Genomic DNA, 21,877 nt, shown 5'->3' with positions numbered 1-21,877 from the left:
GCTGTGATTGGGAGTCCCATAGGACAGCGCACAATTGGCCCAGCGTCGTCAGGGTTAGGGTTTGGCCAGGGTAGGCCGTCATTGTAAATCAGAATTTGTTCTTAACTGACTTGCCTAGTTAAATAAAGGTTAAATATATATATTTTTTAAATGTACTAGTTACCAAATCATTATACAGACAGTGGTGTGAGATAATGGGACATAGTATGGGGTGGCATAGCATGGGGTGGCATAGAATGGGGAGGCATAGTATGGGGCGGCATAGTATGGGGAGGCATAGTATGGGGAGGCATAGTATGGGGCGGCATAGTATGGGGCAGCATAGTATGGGGCGGCATAGTATGGGGAGTAGAGTAGCAGATCGTTGGGCCAGTAACCGAAAGGTTGCTGGTTTGAATCCCAAGCCAACTAAGTGAAAAATCTGTCGATGTGACCTTGACCAAGGCACTTAACCCCTCTGGATAAGACTGTCTGCTTAATGAAGATAATCAACTTGATTAATATTTTTTGCATTATTCGGCAGAAGCCGTACAGCGAGCGAAAACACGTTATCCAGCTTTCATCTTTACTATTGTTTTCTTTCATTCACATCTTATTTTGTTAAAGCATTAAAGTGGCTAGTGTTGTTTGTTCCATTAATTGCCATTGAGCATTCAGTAATTAAAGAACCATAAATCTTTTGTAGAAATTTGTTTCTCTTGTTTGGTTGCTAGCACATCAATTGTGCTTCAATAATACTGATCATTAGCATTCGGTGGGCAGTGAAGGTTTCTGGGAAGGGAGCTCTATACATACAGCACTCCACATTCCATTCCCATGAAGTTATGGCACTGGGCCACGGGGTTAACTCTGTGTGTGCTGACAGTGGTAAAGCACAACTACACAGTCAGGTCCATACTAAACAACGGGCATGCACTATTGGGTCAAGAACGGAACAGGTCCACAACCAATCATAATCATGCTGTCAATATAACATTATGACATATAGCCTACTACAAATAAAATGTATATTCAGATTCATAGTCTTTTCATGTTTTTACTATCAGTAAATGCAAATCATAATAATTCTAAGGACTAATCTGGAAGGATTATTTTTTAATGCTGCAACCAACAATACATTGACAATGGGCACCTGAAGTATTTACCTACTTTATATGAACATATAAACAATTTTGTGCATGATGCATGGGATCTACAGTGGTATGATAATAACACAACACTGCAAAGTGTAATCTGTACTTTGCCTTGACATGATTGAAAGACAATGGTCCCATGGATAGGCAATTTCAACATCAAATGTGCATGCACATCACAGGGCAAGGGAGTGCTATCCATCAAATTCAGTGAGCTGTCAAAGGGAGCTAGCTCTTTCAACCTTTCCCTATACATTTGCACTCAATTGCCAATATAATAAATAGCTCCTGTGCATATTTTGCACTCCTTTGAGAATGTAAAATGTTTATCACAACTCATGTCACTAATCAGTAACGAGACCTAATAATCAATGTATTTATATTCATATATGCTAGTCATTAAACATACTCCTTTCTATCTGTTATTGTTTTGATAAAAGTGGTGCCAATTGCTATACCATTATATTATCTGTATAAATGCAAGCACAATTGGCAAAACATATAAAAATTATGTCGATCTTAGACAAAGCATGATAATAGCCAATAGCCATTCCTATTAGCCTACTTTTATAACACTTTTAACATTCCAAAGTAATTTCCCATGATACCTTTTTGTTGTGATGGATTTAGACATAGCCTCTATATACCATATAACAATTGTTAACTTCAGAATCATTGCTAAAATGGGAAAGAATGCAAACCCTCCTCTGCTTCGTCTGAAATAACATTGGATGTTTTAAGGCAACATTGTTTTATCTTTTACATAAAAATAAAACAATGCCAAGAGCTCAGTTTCATTTCATTACAGCTGTTTGTGTCCTTGGTCGATGTGTAATAGCTGCTGTGTATACCCAAACCTTTATATTTGTGTACTGTTTGGAATTCTATAGGTTCATAGTTCTATATTTCTATACAGAGGTTTGCGTTTAAGTTAACATGTATGTTGACGAAACATTGCATTGAATGCAGACTGTGGATCCTCATGCCTTTCGGCTTGGAACACTAAATAAAGCAAATGGAACCTTTGGAACGCAATATACTGTATAGGCTAATCTGTGTGTGCTTTATAATGCAGAGCCCTGCACACTACTACATTGCTAATCTGAAACGCGCAGTTGCAGAAAGGAGAGCGGTTGCCAAGGCAGCCACCAACCTCCCCTCCCCCCTTTCTCTCCATTCCTCTTTCCCATTTATTATCAGTAGAGGTCGCATGGCATATGGTGAAGAACAGTCCAACCACTTCTCTGTCCTCGAACCATTGCCTGGAATCAATGCATGAATATGCACCTCCGTCACAAAGCCTATGGAGTATGAGAACAACGGGAAAAAACAAACATATTCAGAGGGCTCATCTTATGCTTTTTTAAATAAACCAAGGGGGAACATTTTATTTCATTTGTTCTGGAGTATGCCTAACTTAATAGTATAACTAATCTGCATATGTGCTGTTATTTTTGTTCTACCGTTAAGTGATAACTGTTTTGGTTCTCCAAAGCGGACGCGCTCTAGTAAACGAAAAAAAGGACTGTTCATCACTAGGACGCGAGTTGGTGCAGAAGTTCGACCGCAAACGGATGTGAGGGAAGAGTGCACAGAGTGCACAGAAAACTCAACCCATTTTTATTTCTTTACTTCTTTCTTATTTTGTTTGGCTAAGCAATAGAGTGAGTCAAAGACACTGAAACGGATTTCATGCCGTCAGTCTCGCAGAACCTGATATGGACGTGAGATTTTATCCTGCGCACCCGTCAAGTGTGGGTTCTGATCCAAGTTGTCTAAGCTCGTTGGACTTTTACCACGCGAACAAGGTAATAACAAAGTGCAGTCCTCCTAGTGCGTTACTGCCTAGAGATTGAAGTCTACACATTTTCTCACCTGCCTCTGCTTCTTGTTCAGCAGCCTGCAACATTTGTGCAATAGACATGCATGGCATGGGGTGTTTAACTGAAACGGGACGTGTTTCCACCAACGCGTGGGTCCATTCCATGTGATTCCATTCCTTATTACAACAATTACACGTTTTGAGATGGGGTTCTCTGACAACCCACACATCCACATAGCCTGAACCGTTTTTTTTTATTGTTCTTCTTCTACTTCTACTTTCTTCTCTATCTCTTTTTCAGTCAACATATTGGGCATATAATATAAGTATTCTAGGCTATAACATAACTATTTTGCTTACGTTTGGGCTATAATGTAACACACTTTGCATACCTGCTACAATTTGGATACCTGCGACAATATACTGCTACAATGTAACGTTAGCCTACTTGATTGCTGTTAGTCTACATTGACCAGTCTACATGGCGTTTGATAAACCATGTTGCTGGAATCTTAATACATTGCTCTTGCGCATATCCATATCCATGCACTTTGCATTTACCCTACATTTTTAACTTTTCTTGTTCTAACCTTCTTAGAGGTCTAACCATCTGTTTTAATCAGCTGGTAGAGTAGGCTATTGCTTTCGTTCTGAGGCTATCCCGTTAGTTGAATGAGCATGTTGGATTAAAATAGGCTATTAGTCAATATTGCCCATATCTTTGATGATTCTGAGTCACAAACATGATGTCCCACTGTGAAATGAATTCAAAAATGGTTTTAGAGCCACATCTTTTAGAAGCATATTTTTACATCCCACTGCTTCAGTTCTCGAACTGTGCTGCTTCACAATCACAGACAAGTGTGCCAGTGGCAGCCTATGTCCCATGAATATGCATATAATGGCAATTTGTGGTCATTCATGATCAAAAATAATAAAAAGCATGTGTCAAATGTACAATTAGACAGTTGTAATACTTTTGCTTTTGGTTTTGACTATACTGCTCACATTACAGGCCTATTATAGCTTCCATTTTCAGAAAATCATGATTGGTTGAGGTCTGGTCCTGTGGGTGATAATACTGGGAAAAGGTCTGATCTGTCAGCTTTTCATCACATCCACAGTGACAACGTAGTGGTAGCCTAAAGCCTACTATGGCTGATGGAAACAACAAATATTTGTGCATCTAAAATAAATACTGTCTTCATCAGTTTGCCTAATATGTTACCCTGAGATGGGCCATTGTAGCCCGCAATACTCCTGCAAACAAGAGAAATAGGAAGTGAACGCAATCAGTCCGATATCTGGATTGAGTCATCATATCCATAAAATCCAGATTAGGTGGTTGAAACTTTGCATAAGCATTTGAGAATTGCACTAGGGTAATTCCACGATAAAGGAATTAAGCTGAGGGTGATTTCAAAGTTTAACAAACCTTACAACTCTATGCACAAGGACTACTTTAAAAATGTACACACAAAATTTGACAAAAACGTTTACTTGAAGAAGAGTGCAGATGAAAATCTTGGTAACAGATTGGAGATTTGTGCTGTTGGTGCCGTCATTATGTTACCAAACTTTGCATTTGCACTGTTCTTCAAGTAAATGTGTTTTTGTATAGTTGTATGGTTTGTTAAACTTGGAAATCAAAGGATTTTGTTTGGCATACATTTTAAAGTGAAACGTCTCAGCATAATTCCGTTACTGTGGAATTTCACACTTCTAAGAATTCAATCCAGTCACATTGAGAGGCAGTTCACAGATGAAAACCTGTGGAATTACTTAGTCTCTACATGTGTTGTTCAATTAAAATGGTCTTCCCTGTAACGCACAGCGCTGAGATTGCCTGCAATGACAAGCTCAGTCCGATGATGCTGTTACACACCGCCCCAGACCATGACTGACCCTCCGCATCCAAATCGATCCCGCTCCAGAGTACAGGCCTGGGCGTAACGCTCATTCCTTTGACGATAAACGTGAATCTGACCATCAACCCTGGTGAGACAAAACCGCGACTCGTCAGTGATGAGCACTTTTTGCCTGTCCTGTCTGGTCCAGCAACGGTGGGTTTGTGCCCATAGGCGACGTTGTTGCCGGTGATGTCTGATGAGGACCTGCCTTATAACAGACCTCAGCCCAGCCTCTCTCAGCCTATTGCGGACAGTCTGAGCACTGATGGAGGGATTGTGCGTTCCTGGTGTAACTCGGGCAGTTGTTGTTGCCATCCTGTACCTGTTCCGCAGGTGTGATGTCCGGATGTACCGATCCTGTGCAGGTGTTGTTACACATGCTCTGCCACTGCGAGGACGATCAGCTGTCCATCCTGTCTCCCTGTAGTGCTGTCTTAGGTGTCTCACAGTACAGACATTGCAATTTATTGCCCTGGCCACATCTGCAGTCCTCATGCCTCCTTGCAGCATGCCTAAGGCACGTTCACGCAGATGAGCAGGGACCCTGGGCATCTTTCTTTTGGTGATTTTCAGAGTCAGTAGAAAAGCCTATTTAGTGTCCTAAGTTTTCAGAACTGTGACCTTAATTGCCTTCCGTCTGTAAACTGTTAGTGTCTTAACGACCGTTCCACAGGTGCATGTTCATTCATTGTTTAAAGTTCATTGAACAAGCATGGGAAACAGTGTTTAAACCCTTTACAATGAAGATCTGTGAAGTTATTTGGATTTTTACTAATTATCTTTGAAAGACAGGGACCTGAAAAAGGGCCGTTTCTTTTTTTGCTGAGTTTATAAGAATGTACTGATAAAGTTATGCCTGAATGTAGACTAACAAGACTGCTAGACTAACAAGACTGCTTCAGTGGTGTGAAGCTGAGTATCTCAGAAAGAAAGCACACATGGCTAGGCTATATTGGAATGCTCCCAAATGTGTCTTTAGTCCCTTGAATCTCAGGTAATTATTTTAAATTATAAAACGTTTTCAAATAACAATCCTTCCCCAGGTAACACTAACTACCTTCACTGGTGTTGCAAATGAGACGGAGGCCATTGGGACCATCTGATCTCATGTTAACAAGGTGCGTTGGGTCAGTTTATTATCCTCAAAGCGTTGTCAAAATGGTTGTCCCATTTAAAGGTGCAATACGCAGAAATCGCTCCGTCATTTCCTGGTTGTAAAAATTCTAATAGTTCACCTAGTTTCAGTTTATGTAACCAAACAAGCAATGTGTAGACTAGAGAGTCATTGTACTATCTTTTCAATAAACAAAAATCTTGTATTTTCAACAGTTTGAAGCTGGTGTGCAAAACCGAAAGTAAAAGACGCAAAAACTAAACTTAAGAACGTAAAGCATTGTAATAGAGCACTATGGAAAATATCTACCTGCTTCTTAGACTTGCTTTCAATGAAAAGTATGAATTTGGTTGGGTCACCCAAAAAGTTCCATATTGCAGATTTTAAGAGTTGCATCAGCCTCTCTAATGTGGGCCACTGTCGTGGGTTAAACGTTGTAAGCGCCATGCTTTACTAAGCCACACAGGTTCACTGGTGCCGTCTTACTTTTTTGTTGCACACTTCCTGTGAGTGTGTGACATTTTTAGAATTAGACATTGTGATCCCTGGTCAAACCTTAGAATGGTGAGGTGATTTGAATGAAAAAGAGGTCCCGGCAAGATAGTTTGCTGTCTGTAGAGTGTGCCTGTAATGTTCATCCTCAAGCCGAATCATATCTCTGAAAGATGGGGGGTATAGTCAAAAAGGTAAACCCACAAAGGGTTACAAACCTTGTTATGGTAACTAATTAGTATGATTACAAGACATCCATAGGAACAAGAATGGCATGGTTCTATTTCAGCATACAATTGTTAGTTTTAGTGTGAATGCTCTTTTGAAAGGTATTTAAAGGTAATTAATTACCCTAAAGGGTAAATCAATAACCTTACTATTCAGTTCAATTGACCATTATTGGTTGAAATGTCTTGATAAGAGAAAATGTGAAGTATTTTTTTCAGATTTTGTTTGAATATAGCCCCGTATGTCACTTCCTCCATAATGTCTCTTACATCCTATAGGTAGCCATTTGACTTGGTGGAGCTAAACTTTCCACATTTGAGGGCAAATGGAACTGTGAAATAATCACAAAAGGGGCTGTTGGAGGATAAAAAGGGGAATTTCAAAAGAGTTGAGATACTGTACAAGTGCAGAGAAGCTCAAGCTCCTCAATCGACTCACACGTGCCCATGAATAACTCGGACATGTCTGTGATAATACGCTCCCTTACTCTGTGGTGCTCCCACAGCCTAGAAATAACATCAAACTTTGTAATTACTGCAATCTTTGTGCTGCTTTGGAAATACAAAACAGTATCACGTTTTAATATGGAATTGAGCTGTATTTTTCAATTGTCCTCTACTGCCACTTCTAGACGTTTTTCTACAGATGTCATTATGTATGGCTGTCTATTCTGTCATCCAGCACGTTCAGTTTGCTCTGGGAAATAAGGTATGCTTGTATACCTAAATCAAACCTGTGCAGTTGTCTTTCAGTTCTACAGTATGTCGAATGCTTCAAGTGGAGCTGTTTCTGGCTTCCAAAGTCCCATAGTGAGCTGTTTATTTTAAAACTGGATGGTTTATATGATATATATTTCTCTTTAGCAAAGATGACATATTCCATAATATGCTGAATACATGAAACCTAAACTTGTTGATCAGAAGCATTTGCAATATTGTCAAGTCCATTAGATGTTAGTCCTTGAAGGAGATCCTTGAAATAATACAAGCTATGGTACAGTTTTATATCCTAGGGCAACAGAGTATTATAGCTATTAGCTAATGACAAGCTCTGTGTTATGTGGTGGAGGGAGAGTGAGCAGAATGGGTTGAAGTAATCAGTGCCACACAGCACATGGACAGTGTATGCATCCCAAATGGCACCCTATGCCCTAAAGAGTGTGCTACTTTTGACCAAGGCCCATATGGCTCTGGTCAAAAGGATTGCACTTTGTAGCGAATAGGGTGCCATTTGGGATGCAGCCAGTGTGTGCTCACTCCGACTTCAGCCATTTACTGGTTTTGCTGACTACGGCATCACAATCACAATTGATTTTCTAGCCTGTGAAGGGGAAGGCCATACATACATACCACAGTGTGGACACAGAGAGCACAGTAGGAACAACATGCAGTAAATCACACACTTTCCTCTGAAGAGATTTTAATGGGAATTCCTACCATTTGAAATCATCAATGGGCCAGATATTTTGCACACTGTCTTTAGTCCCCCATGCCATTATGAACCTGTTACTGTTAATAGAGGGCAATTCAACACAGAGTGAACTGGTTTTTAAATGTAAAATGTATGTCAAACAAAAAAACAATGATTGCAAAGTTAAACAAACCATACAACTCAATGCACAGAAAATGTAACAAAAACACATTTACTTGAAGAACAGTGCAGATGCAAAGTTTGTTCACAGAATGACAGCACACACAGCAAAAAACCCTATTCAAACCAACTATCTCACAATCATCTGTCTGCAGATAGCTAGAACCTTACATTATAGACCCAAGCTCTCTTATTTTTCTAATTTCTCTCCCTCATGAGGAGGGAGGATAATGAAAGTTCAAAGAAGTAGTAACAAGTAAAGGTAGACCTACCAATTAGTTCTGGTGTTTTTACTGGTATCAAGTTTGTTTTATTAAGTGATTAGAACTCATAATTATGTTACCAAATCGCTAACGGATTACTGAAAAATCTGTAACGACAATTGAATTGGCTACAATGGGAAATCATAGTAGTCACAAACCAAAGTTGGGTCACCTGCTACTGTACTCCCTTCCACTGGGATACTGTTATGTTCCGCTCATAACTGTATCATCAGGTGTTAAAAGCAAGACCGTCCCTTTCTCTCTCTCTGCCGGTCTCTCTCACTCTCTCTCACTCTCTCACTCCTCTCTTTTTCCAGTTAATGTCACCTCTCCCAGCTATTACTGACAGCTTCTATGACACCTACCACCTATTGACAGTAATAAGCATCCTCAACCACTGAGAACTGACCGACACCGGAAGTTTGGACAGTAAAGTAGAGCACAGTAGAGAACAGTAAAGGAAAAAGGGAAAGGGGGATACCTAGTCAGTTGTACAACTGAATGCATTCAACTGAAATGCGTCTTCTACATTTAAGCCAAACCCTCTGAATCAGAGAGGTGTGGGGGGCTGCCATAATCGACATCCACATCACTGGCATTACATTACAGAACAGTACAGTAAAGAAAAGTAGAGTACTGCACAGTATAGTAGAGTTCAGTACAGTACAGTAGAGCACACTAAAGTAGAGTACAGTATAAATTACTCAAATGTACTTTATTGTACTGTACTCTACTGAACATATTTACTTTACTGTACTGTACTGTACTCTCCTGTATTGAACTGTACTGTGCTCTACTGTGCTGTACTGTGATGCCCAACGTTTAACGTAGACATCTATGATTGTTTCAGATCTGGTCAGGTCCAGACCAACCAAATGTAGTCTTGTTTGGGGGCACAGCTCATTACAACAACAGCCAGTGTGTAGAACAGTATGCAAATATGAAAAAGGAAATAGCATATTTCTACCTTCATGTACCTATTCAGGATACATCACCTTAATGATATTCATATCCATCATTTTCAATTTCTGTATAGTACAGATCAGGGACCCATGATGTAATTCCTTCACTGTAATTCCGTTACCGGAAGCAAATCCACTTCACCTACTGTAGTTCAATAACCAAATAAAAATGTTCAAACTCAAGGTGTCATGTCATAGGTGACACACCATTCTTTCAGCACCTTTAAATCTTAATTCTGAGCAGATATTTAAGAATTTTTGGAAAACGTGTTCACATAAAAAACAACCTTTATTTAACTAGGCAAGTCAGTTAAGAAAAAAACGTATTTTCAAGGATGGCCTACCCTGGCCAAACCCAGACAACGCTGGGCCAATTGTGCGCCACCCTATGGGACTTCCAATCACAGCCGGTTGTGGTACAGCCTGAATTCAAACCAGGGTTTATGTAATGACACCTCTAGCACTGAGATGCAGTGCCTTAGACCGCTGCGCCACTCGGGAGCCCAGGAGCTTGGGAATATAGGTCAGACCAATACAATACAGTGGAGGAGAGTGGGGTAAGTTATGTCAAGGGTTAGTTGAGCCAAGTGGTGTAGTGGAGGGTATACGGAGGTATACGCTGTATACCCACTTATTTTTCAGTAGGCATTGTGTATACTCACTACTTAATCCCCACGATGCGTATTGAAGTAGTGTAGTGGAGGTATACAACGTATCAATTAAGAAAGCTGATGGAACAGATCAAAATGTTTAGCTTAAAATGTTGATAAACTATTATTTTCTTCACATTTTAAGTGCAGCAATGTGCACACGGCGGTAGGCCTATGCGTGAATGTTCCAAAATGCAAATAGCAAGAAAACATCTTCTTAAAAGCACTCCTCACTTGTGAGCTGATTCATAGACAGAGATTTAAAAATAAAAGTTAGAAATGTAAGATGCAAAAACTATCACGAGTTGCTAATATGACCTTTGGCTGCTGGACAATGAATGAAAAAAAGTTAGAAGAAAAACAATAGACCAGGATAACGCATAATGAAGAAGTCTTTATAAAATAATTGCCTCCATGTTTCTAAGGTGGGATTTTGTCTATAGGGTACTTTGAAGCAAGGTAAGACATGCCTCATAATATGAAGTAAAACATCCAGCTTTCAAACAAATAAGGAATAGGAAAAATATTGTGATGCTAATGATAGGCCTAACAGTCTTCTGTTAAATGTAGCCTATGTCTATCTGGGAGAATGATATCATAATTATTTGCATAAATCCAGTGGCCATTTTATTTGCTAACTTACTGTTACACACACAAAAAAAACAGTGCTACAGTTGAAGTCGGAAGTTTACCTGTACCTTAGCTAAATACATTTAAACTCAGTTTTTCACAGTCCCTGACATTTAATACTAGTAACAATTCCCTGTTTTAGGTCAGTTAGGATCACCACTTTATGATGTACTTCAGTTTTTATTTCGTTCATCACCTTCCCAGTGGGTCAGAAGTTTACATACACTCAATTCGTATTTGGTAGCATTGCCTTTAAATTGTTTAACTTGGGTCAAACATTTCGGGGAGCCTTCCACAAGCTTCCCACAAAAGTTGGGTGAATTTTGTCTCATTCCTCTTGACAGAGCTGGTGTAACTGACTCAGGTTTGTAGGCCACCTTGCTCGCACATGCTTTTTTAGTTCCGCCCACAAATGTTCTATAGGATTGAGGTCAGGGCTTCGTGATGGCGACTCCAATAGCTTGACTTTGTTGTCCTTAAGCCATTTTGCCACAACTTTGGAAGTATGCTTGGGGTCATTGTCCATTTGGAAGACCCATTTGCGACCAAGCTTTAACTTCCTGACTGATGTCTTGAGATGTTGCTTCAATATATCCACATACATTTTCCTTTCCTTATGATGCCATCTGTTTCGTGAAGTAAACCAGTCCCTCCTGCAGCAAAGCACCCCCACAACATGATGCTGCCACCCCCACAACATGAAGCTGCCACCCCCGTGCTTCACGGTTGCGATGGTGTTCTTCGGCTTTTCTCCTCCAAACATAATGATGGTCATTATGGCAAAACAGTTCTATTTTTGTTTCATCAGACCAGAGGACATTTCTCCAAAAAGTACTGTCTTTGTCCCCATGTGCAGTTGCAAACCGTAGTCTGCCTTTTTAATGGCGGTTTTGGAGCAGTGGCTTCTTCCTTGCTGAGCGGCCTTTCAGGTTATGTCGGTATAGGACTCGTTTTACTGTGGATATAGATACTTTTGTACCTGTTTCCTCCAGCATCTTCACAAGGTCCTTTGATGTTGTTCTGGGATTGATTTGCACTTTTTGCACCAAAGTACGTTCATCTCTAGGAGACAGAATGCGTCTCTTTCCTGAGCGGAATGACGTCTGCGTGGTCCCATGGTGTTTATACTTGCGTACTACTTACAGATGAACGTGGTACCTTCAGGCGTTTGGAAATTGCTCCCAAGGATGAACCAGACTTGTGGAGGTCTACACATTTTTTTATGAGGCTGATTTATTTTGATTTTCGAACGAGGTTAAGCAAAGAGGCACTGAGTTTGAAGGTAGGACTTGAAATACATCCACAGGTACACCACTAATTGACTCAAATGAGCCTATCAGAAGCTTCTAAAGGCATGACATCATTTTCTGGAATTTTCCAAGCTTTTTAAAGGCACAGTCAACTTAGTGTATGTAAACTTCTGACCCACTGGAGTTGTGATGCAGTGAATTATAAATGAAATAATCTGTCTGTAAACAATTGTTGAAAAAATTACTTGTGTCATGCACAAAGTAGATGTCCTAACCGACTTGCCAGAACTATAGTTTGTTAACAAGAAATTTGTGGAGTGTTTGAAAAATGAGTTTTAATGACTCCAACCTAAATGTATGCAAACTTCCGACTTCAACTGTAGATGCCTGCAAACTTGAATTAAAGGGTAACTACACAAAACTTATTTGATTTTTCCCAGACCTTAAAAGTGGTCTTCTGATATGGTTTACGCATTATTTTGAATTTAGAACATCCAATTTTGTTGTTTTTCTATTTAAAAAGTTTGACATTCAAGCAACCTGAAGAAGACTCAGTTGGCAGCTTAATTCATCTTTCATCTTTAATAGGCCTACTATTAGCCTACTTGCACAGGACAGCTTAGGTTGGCCTGACTGTGAAAGACAAATATGGGATTCATCATTTTAGGTCATTCAGAGTGTATGTTACTGTTTGTCATGTTATTTTTCACGCAGCGTCTTTGTTTGGGAATTTTTTTCAAATTAGAGTATACCCACTTCTCCAGGCACCACTACACACTGGTTGAGCTACCCTTTGTTTCTAGTTAACCATACACAAAATGTATCATGTGGCCAAATATTTAGGAAGAGGTCATCATTTCAGAGGTCATCTGTGAAGGAAGAAACCACATGGAAGATGTGGTTAGCACGTTAGGTCCAAAAAACTGATTTTCACCCAGTCAAATGAAGGTGTCTTATCGGTTTCATGATATTTGCATCCAAACCAATGTAGATCGTTTTAAGACTGTTTGATACACTGAACAAAATTATAAAAGCAACATGCAACATTTTATAATTACAGTTCATATAAGTAAATCAGTTCATTGAAATAAATTCATTTGGCCCTAATTTATGGATTTCACATGACTGAGCAGGGGCACAGCCATGGGTGGGCCTGGGAGGGCATAGGGAGCCAGGCCCAGCCAATCAGAATGAGTTTTTCCCCCACAAAGGGCTATCTTAAAGACATAAATACTTCTCCCGTAGGTGAGAAGCTGGATGTGGAGGTTACACGTGGTCTGCGGTTGTGAGGCCAGTTGGTCATACTGCCAAATTCTCTAAAATGACGTTGGAGGCAGCTTATGGTAGAGAAATTAACATTCAGTTCTCTGGCAATAGCTCCGGTGGACATTTCTGCAGTCAACATGCCAACATGCACGCTCCCTCAAAACTTGAGACACCTGTGGCATTGTGTTATGTGACAAAACTGCACATTTTAGAGTGGCCTTTTATTGTCCCCTGCACAAGCTGCGCCTGTGTAATGATCATGCTGTTGAATCAGCTTCTTGATATGCCACACCTGGCAGGTGGATGGATTTTCTTGGCAAAGGAGAAATGCTTGGTGTGACATCCATTTAAATGTAAGACTGACAGATTTTTTTTTTTTAAATGTAGGGTTGTGTAATCATTGCATAGGTATCCATCCAACTTATCTGAGAACAGGGATTGTTCCTATTTAAGAGTGAATGAAGCCTAGAAATAACAGTCAACTAATGGAATATTCCTTATGGAGGCCTCCTCAATCAGTTCTGTGCATGTAGTATTTGTTGTTGAGTGTCTCTCTTTCTGTGTGCTGGATAGTGGGAAAGGGAGTGAGAGATTCAGAGAGAGAGAGAGAGAGAGAGAGAGGGGAGACTTGGATAGAGGGAGAGAAAAAGGGATGCCTGTGCACTAATTAGAGAGAGAGAGTAGTAGTCTGTTCCTCTGAGAGGCTGTTGGCATAATTAGGACCAGTCGGCTTGTTCCAATAAGACTGAGTTAGTCAGAACAAGCCTCCCATGGGGCAACTCCACTGCACTCTAATTCTACCTGCAGAAAAGAAGGAACGCTGTGCCAACACCTGCTGTGGAGTAGGCCCCTGGGTGTTCTATTAAGTGTTGATTATGTTTGTTAATGGTTGCGAGTGCCAAGAAGTCAAAAGCTGGGGTTGTTAAAATGGATGCGCTAATAACGATGTACATCCATCACATTGGTTCAACTTCTTGCTGCAGGAGGACAGACGCATGGTCAATGTGATGAACCAATGTGATCCTGTTGTTCTATGTGATTTTCCTGATCACATTATAAGTAGGCATTAGGGATGCAAGGGCTTCATTTACACATGTAGCCTCATTCTGATCTTTTTGGGTGTTTTGACCAATCCCATCAAATCTTTTCATATCAGATCTCTTTCAGAGCTAATCTGGTTGGTCAAAATACCAACACTGCCTGTGTAAATGCAGCCAAGGTGTTTTGTAGTCTCATGAAGCCAACCTTCCAAATTGTGTCTCATTGACTTGACATTTGGAATAGTGAGCTATTTCGTGAGGGAAGCCTGGGCTTCCGAGGCTAGGTGTTGTGTAGATCAGTGATTCTGCACAGTCCGATTGCATGTAATGTAGTCAATTTCAAAGTCAAAGAAGCATATGTACCAGTGTATGAACTTTGAGCGAGGTTTGCCCCTTTAGACCTTCCTTTTCTCATATTTGAGGTGATCAACCAACGAGGCAGATAATACGAGGGTGGAAATTAATGAATGGGGAGGACTGCATCTGTATCAGACTCCTGATGTACAGTATGTCATGTGCAAATAGTATCAGTGATGGCAAGCTCTTCATTTGGCTTAAAAGCCCCCCCCCCCCCCCCCCCCCCCCCCCACTTGTTTTTTCATAATATCCTTTCCGAACATTATCAGGTGGGTATCAATGCCGTGTTTCCACTATAACCTGTAGGGATGGTATCAACAAAAAAAGGTTTAATTAATTAATGATCTAGTTCCAAATGAAAACCAACAAACAGCTAGAGATTGGAAGAGGAGCCAGTTTAGTAATTTATCTAAGTGTAAAAAAAATAAATATATGTTGTTGTCATAATTAGGACCAGTCGGCTTGTTCCAGTAAGAGTGGAATGTTTTAGTAGTACGGCATCCCTGGAGCAAATTAGGTCTAAGTGCCTTGGCCAAGGGCACATCGACAGACTTTTTACCTTGTCAGCTTGAGTATTCAAACCATGCCTACTAATAAATGGTGTGCACGATACTGTACATGCAATGAATCCCAATGCCTTATAATCCCAGCTAGCACATTTGGTTCCTTGGAAGTTGTTGGAATGTACGTTTTTGGTTTACCATTGATCTGGGAACAAAGCCATAAGTGTCCTGACAGGAACTTTTAGCCTGTTCTATGAATGTTTATTTTTAGGTTACACTGAGGTTTTACCGGGGTTCCTTGTAAGTTTTCCTAGGGGGTATTATTAAATCTCTGAGAAAGGAAATGGTTTTTGAATAACTTCCTTAAAACTTCTTTCAATAAGTCTTTTAATAACACTGCTAGCTTATTTTGGGTTCACTTTTTTGAACTCCAAGAACAGATAGGGAACATGGAAATTAATTTCCTTAGGCATTACTCATGATAACACATTACAATATTTATTGTGACACAGCATCAGTGAGATTTGAACGTAAAATCATCTGTTCTCTATCCATGGAATTAGTCCACTGCAACACCAGGATGGAGCTAGCATACAATGTTTTTTTTAAGCATACGAAGCTGTTAATTTTAGTCTATTCCAACAGAACCCATTTCAGCACTCATTAAGATCAGATGTGGCCAATTAGTGGGCGAGGCAACACACCTGAACACACTTCACAAAATAGAGGATAGAGAGAGTTTTGTTGCTGCTGAAAACGGAATGTATATGTTTTTAAATAACATTATTAGAACGTTCTCCAAACTTTACAAACGTTTTCTTGTGGTTTGAAATGAAAGTTCTTAAGGTTCTCGGAACAATTTGAGAACATAACTTTAAATAGAACCATGATGAAAATTGTAGGAAACTTTATGTTGAAGTACTGAAATTCCCACAGTTAAACGTCGTTTGTTAACGTTCTTGGAACAATTTAAGAACATGAAAACTGTAGGAAACATTATGCTGAAATACTGAAATTCCCACAGAAGAACTTTGTTTCTTAACATTCTCTGAACTATTTGAGAACATTATCAATGTCAAACCATGTGGAGAACTTTCCTAGAACATTACCAAAATGTAAATTAAATGTAACCATGTTTGACATTTTAGGAACATCCGGTAAAGTAATGAAATAAGTTCCATAATTGTGCTGAGAATGTTGCAAAGCCAAGAAACTATCCTGCACCATTCCCAGAAAGTTGTGGGAAGGTTTCAAAATAACCATAGGGCAACCACACTCTCACCAAGCTCTAAGAAACATATGGTTCTCAGAACATTGTGTGCTAGCTGGGATGTGTGTTATATTTAGTATCAGTCTCTTTTGGAAATCAATTGAGTTTATCGATCCCGTTGGTTAGTAGGTAGGAGATGGACCTGACAGACTGTTGTGCCTCCCTCTTATACGGACGGACGGGTCTGCGCCTCTTGCCTTGTTCCTGGTCTGTCAGGAATGCCTGATTATTGTGTGTACTATATTTAGCTAGCAGATATAATTGCCTGTGCGAGGTGATGATAGCCCGCGTCCAATGGAGTCACTGGAGATGGGCGCCGGCAGCGCCACAGCGAGATCAAATCTGTGTCTCATTCTTCCTCATTGAGACTTAATGATGAGATTCATTCACAATGGGCAGAGAGAAACATTACAGTGTATGGCAGAGCTGAGCTGAAGCCATCTTTTTCTCACTGCATTGCGATAATGAAGTGGTGTGGCAGGAGAGAGAGAGAGAGAGAGAGAGAGAGAGAGAGAGAGAGAGAGGAGAGAGGAGAGGAGAGGAGAGAGACACACAGAAGGCGACAGAGTGAGAGATGGAGACGGAGAGAGAGAGAGAGAGAGAGAGAGAGAGAGAGAGAGAGAGAGAGTGATAGAGAGAGAGAGAGAATGAGAGGAGGAGAGGAGAGGAGAGGCCCTCTTTGTCTTTGTTTTGTCCGGCTATTTAGTTTCAGGTTGGCCACAAGCCATCCTGTTGAGTGGTAAGAAAAACAAACAGAGGAAATAAAGTATGATTTTGGAAATGCTATTAGAGGCAACCGTGCTGTGCTTAGTTGACTCTGTTTTATCTGAACAACAGCAGGACAACTTAGTAAGGTTGTTAACACTGCAAACACAGGAAAGAGAACATCAACCATATTTTTTTATAGAACAGTAGACAGTAATGAATAAACACTGTCTGGAGCTGCACTTACTGTCATAACCCACGTGAACAGGGCCCATTTTGTGTGTGTGTGGTGGGGGGGGGGGGGGGGGGGTCATAATATGTTGAGGATAACACTTTTAAAGGGGTTTAGGGTCCAACTCTCTCAATTGAATTTACTGAACTTTATGGTAGGTACCCAGTAATCATATGGCAAACATGCGTCTTACTTTCTTGATTCCTTTCCTTCATAAACAGTGTAACCATGATGCCTGAAGTCAATATGATCTTTGGTGGGATTTGCTAGATTGCACAGGTCTGAAAATACACAGAAGACTTTCTCTGTAAAGTCTAGCGCACTATGGAAGAAAATAGGCTGCTGATGAATTGGACCTCTTCACTCTTACTGTAGATTACCATTTTCTAAAAGCTCCACATAGGGAGGTTGTAAAAACATAATAACTGTCATACTTTGGCTCGTTGAGTATCAATTATTTAATGAAGAGCCACGATAATCGGAAGGCCCATGAAATCAGAATGTTTGATTTTGGCATTTTATCTGAAATAACAAGTCAATAATGGTAATATTGTCAGAAAATAGGAAGACACTTTGTTTACTGATTGGCCTTCTCTCTCCAATGCTGTAGTTAGGCGCACACTGAAAATAAAGCACCAGGGACCGTATGCATAAAGTTTCTCAGAGTAGGATTGGTGATCTAGGATCTCTCTATGTAATATTATTCATTGTGATCTAAAAGACAAAACTGATCCTAGATCAACAATCTTTCTCTGAGATGCTTTGTAGATACTGGCCCAGGTCTCCTCTACAAATATAAATTAAATCACTATGATCTAAAAGGGAAAACTGATCCTAGATCAGCACTCCTATACCAAGACACTGTTTGAATATGGGCCCAAGTAGCTCTTGTCGTAAACAGGAGCAAATGTTTGTGGTCCCACAGGTCATGTGATATCAAGTGAAACTGAATGAAGACAACAGAGCCAACAGAGAGATCGTCGTCATGTTTTATTAAATGAGATAACGCAGGCTAATCTCTGGCTCAGGTTACACAGTGCTTTGTGGGTAATTAGAGATCATGTTGTACGCCTAGCTTGCTGAAAAATGACACCCCTCTCCTCCCTAATCTCGTTCCCCCTTCTCTCTCATCCACCTCCCTCCGCTTTTCATTGAACGGCATGCTTCCCATAAACTGGCACCATCTGAGATCAAAAACAAACAAACAACCTACCTGTAGGCGCTTCAAACGTAGCGGCTGTACAGTGTACGATATGAGTCAATTGCAAGAAGATATTTGCAAATTTGCCTACGTGCACAAAATTCAACTAGAGGAAGTTGCAGTAGAACACTTGCGGTTTGTTTTGTGTAACTTGTTAGATGAATGACTGCGTTCTGGCAAATGCCCAGCGTTCACTCTTACCCAAACAATGGCACTTGATACAGTGTGCCCTTGGTTTTCACATAGGACATCAGACCACTGTTGTTTTCTTACCAAAATGCTGACTTGTCATTTATAGTACAAAGCACACTAGGGAAATTCTCAAAACGCTCACCTAAAATAATTACCAACACACAGTATTCCTAATGCATTATATATTCACGAGTACATGGGCCTAGCTATCTCTTTTTTCTCCTTGTCAAATCTGTAGAAAGTTATTAGAAACCTGTCATGTTAAGGACCACAGGGGGCTATTCTATTAGAGCAGGTGTTACAATAGAATTGATATGATTCCCAGGTTGCCCAATTAGAACTGTACATTTCAGACAATTTATGGTGCTAATACACACACACACACACACACAATAGTGCTGCAAGGCACTCCATTTCCTCTCCCCTGCTCTGACAACATAGGAATATATAATGGGATGTGATGGAGTCACGTGACCACTCATGGCAACTAGGCTATGTGCCTCTATTGCTTGCTTGAAGATAAGATTAGTCAAGTATTACATAAACTAGGCAAAATAATAATACCTAATGTTATCTAACATTGTAGGAACCTTCAATGTTTTCTGGGCTTGCTAGCTAACCTTGTTGTTCCCCATTCCTAAACTGTGAATGGACACTTGACGATGCAGCGTCGCCAAGTATTCTCAGTGTGACCCGGTGTGGTTCCATTGATGATGCAGCGTCGCCAAGTATTCTCAGTGTGACCCAGTGCAGTGCCACTGACTGTGTGATTTCCACATGAGACTGTAATTAAGTAATCTCAGATCCTCGAGCACACGAGTCGTGCACTGAGCTGGGACCAATCTGGTGCTAATTGTCTTGAGTTTTAATTTATAATGGAATAAGGACCAGAGGGAACAGAGCTTAATGATGTGCAGTCTGCGTGTGTGGGTCTTTATTTCACTCTTCTGTGTTCTTATCTGTTTAACTGCTCCAGAGCTTAAGATCGACTGACTCCATATCAGTACTTTAAGGCGTTTACTTTCATTACTACTTCATCATCCGTCTTAATTCCACACAAAAAAACAGATGATTTTATTAGACTTCTGGATTCTTTTAAATAGGTGAATTTGTTGTGTTCAAGAACTTGTATTCCATTATCAGTGATAGACTGATAGTAACTGTGTTCCTTTCAATATAATGCTTTTTAGTTGTTCCAAAGCTAATTTCTTTGTTGTCTTAGTTGTTGTGCTTTTCATCTGTGTTGAATAATTTCATTTGCTACAGTAGTAACGAGGGTACAGGGCGAGGAAGGTGGCCTGCCCCACCTTGGTAATTGAATGGCAGGGGAAACACTTTTAAAAGTCAAAAGTGCAATGTTGAATGATCTGGGCCATAACCGAAGCCTACTTTATTTCTTTAAGCAGACACTCCAGTGTGTAATAATTTAAAAAGCCAAATGTTGTATTTTCTCTCCATTTAAAATGAATATAACTTCAGTTTTATTAATAAGGTAATAATGAAAGAGGTAGAACAAACAATAGCAAGCTATAAAATCTAACGAGTAGTTTGAACAAACCTTACAGTTGAGAAACGTTTAGTCTTTTATAAAATAAATTATCCATGCATCCCTCTTCCTTGCCGTTGCGAACTTAATTACCAAATGCCAAATAATGCAAATTAAAATAGCTTATCAATAGCATTTAGAGAAGTTAAAGTTATGAAGAGTATTTCACACATTTTTAAAAAAGTGTTTAATGTGTGTCAGCTTACAAATGGGAACAATTATAAAAGTCAGAGTCTAATAGGTGATTCTCTATCACACAGTAACGTAGCCAGAAATGGGTTGGTGTGTGGACCTGCCGAAACTTGGGTGGAACGAAATTGAAGCACTCAAATCATTATTCAACCAATCAATCACATATATTTATAAAGCCCTTCTTACATCAGCTGATGTCACAAAGTGCTGTACAGAAACCCTGCCTAAAACCCCAAACAGCAAGCATGCAGGTGTAGAAGCACGGTGGCTAGGAAAAACTCCCTAGAAAGGCCAGAACTTAGGAAGAAACCTAGAGAGGAACCAGTTTATGAGGGGATGCCAGTCCTCTTCTGGCTGTGCCGGGTAGAGATTATAACAGAACATGGTCAAGATGTTCAAATGTGCATAGATGACCAGCAGGGTCAAATAATAATAATCACAGTGGTTGTCGAGGGTGCAACAGGTCAGCACCTCAGGAGTAAATGTCAGTTGGTTTTTCATAGCCGGTCATTCAGAGTATATCTACCGCTCCTGCTGTCTCTAGAGAGTTGAAAACAGCAGGTCTGGAACAAGGTAGCACGTCTGATGCACGTCTGATGAACAGGTCAGGGTTCCATAGCCGCAGGCAGAACAGTTGAAACTGGAGCAGCACCACGGCCAGTTGGACTGGGGACAGCAAGGAGTCATCAGGCCAGGTAGTCCTGAGGCATGGTCCTAGGGCTCAGGTCCTCCGAGAGAGAGAAAGAAAGAAAGAGAGAAAGAAAGAAAGTGAGAAAGAAAGAAAGAAAGAAAGAAAGAAAGAAAGAAAAAAAAGGGTGAATTCTCTCTTTTTCTTTCTCTCTTTCTTTAATAACAATAACAAGTTCTAGGAACAGTGGGTTAACTGCCTGTTCAGGGACAGAACGACAAATTTGTACCTTGTCAGCTCGGGGGTTTGAACTTGCAACCTTCGGTAACTAGTCCAACGCTCTAACCACTAGACTACCCTGCCGCCCCAAGATCACCAGTAAGCCAGTGACTCAGCCCCTGTAATAGGGTTAAAGGTAGATAATCCCTGTGGAGAGAGGGGAAAGGGCCAGGAAGAGACAGCATGGGTGGTTCGTTGCGCCAGTGCCTTTCCGTTCACCTTCACACTCCTGGGCCAGACTACACTCAATCATAGGACCTACCGAAGAGATGAGTCTTCAATAAAGACTTAAAGGAGTCTGCGTCTCTCACATGGATAAGCAGATAATTCCATAAAAATGGAGCTCTATAGGAGAAAGGCCTGTCTCCAGCTGTTTGCTTAGAAATTCTAGGGACAGTAAGGAGGCCTGCGTCTTGTGACCA

General features: G+C 40.4%; 1 protein-coding gene across 2 annotated transcripts in view; it reads left to right on the top strand.

Annotated features, from left to right (window-relative positions):
- The first annotated feature begins 2,334 nt into the window (after positions 1–2,334).
- Positions 2,335–21,877, top strand: part of LOC139368315 (TOX high mobility group box family member 2-like) — a 113,631-nt gene continuing 94,088 nt past the window's right edge. Inside the window, exon 1 of one of the 2 annotated variants that reach the window (XM_071107064.1) lies at positions 2,335–2,941. In XM_071107064.1, coding sequence (XP_070963165.1) covers positions 2,852–2,941 — 90 coding nt within the window. In that variant the 5' untranslated portion in view covers positions 2,335–2,851. The remainder of the gene's footprint in view (positions 2,942–21,877) is intronic. The other variant, XM_071107065.1, reaches the window with a different exon arrangement.

The sequence above is a fragment of the Oncorhynchus clarkii genome, chromosome 16 (assembly GCF_045791955.1).
Source record: "Oncorhynchus clarkii lewisi isolate Uvic-CL-2024 chromosome 16, UVic_Ocla_1.0, whole genome shotgun sequence".
Classification (NCBI taxonomy): domain Eukaryota; kingdom Metazoa; phylum Chordata; class Actinopteri; order Salmoniformes; family Salmonidae; genus Oncorhynchus; species Oncorhynchus clarkii.
The sequence above is the reverse complement of the archived record's forward strand: the minus strand, read 5'-3'. Positions and strand labels throughout refer to the sequence as shown.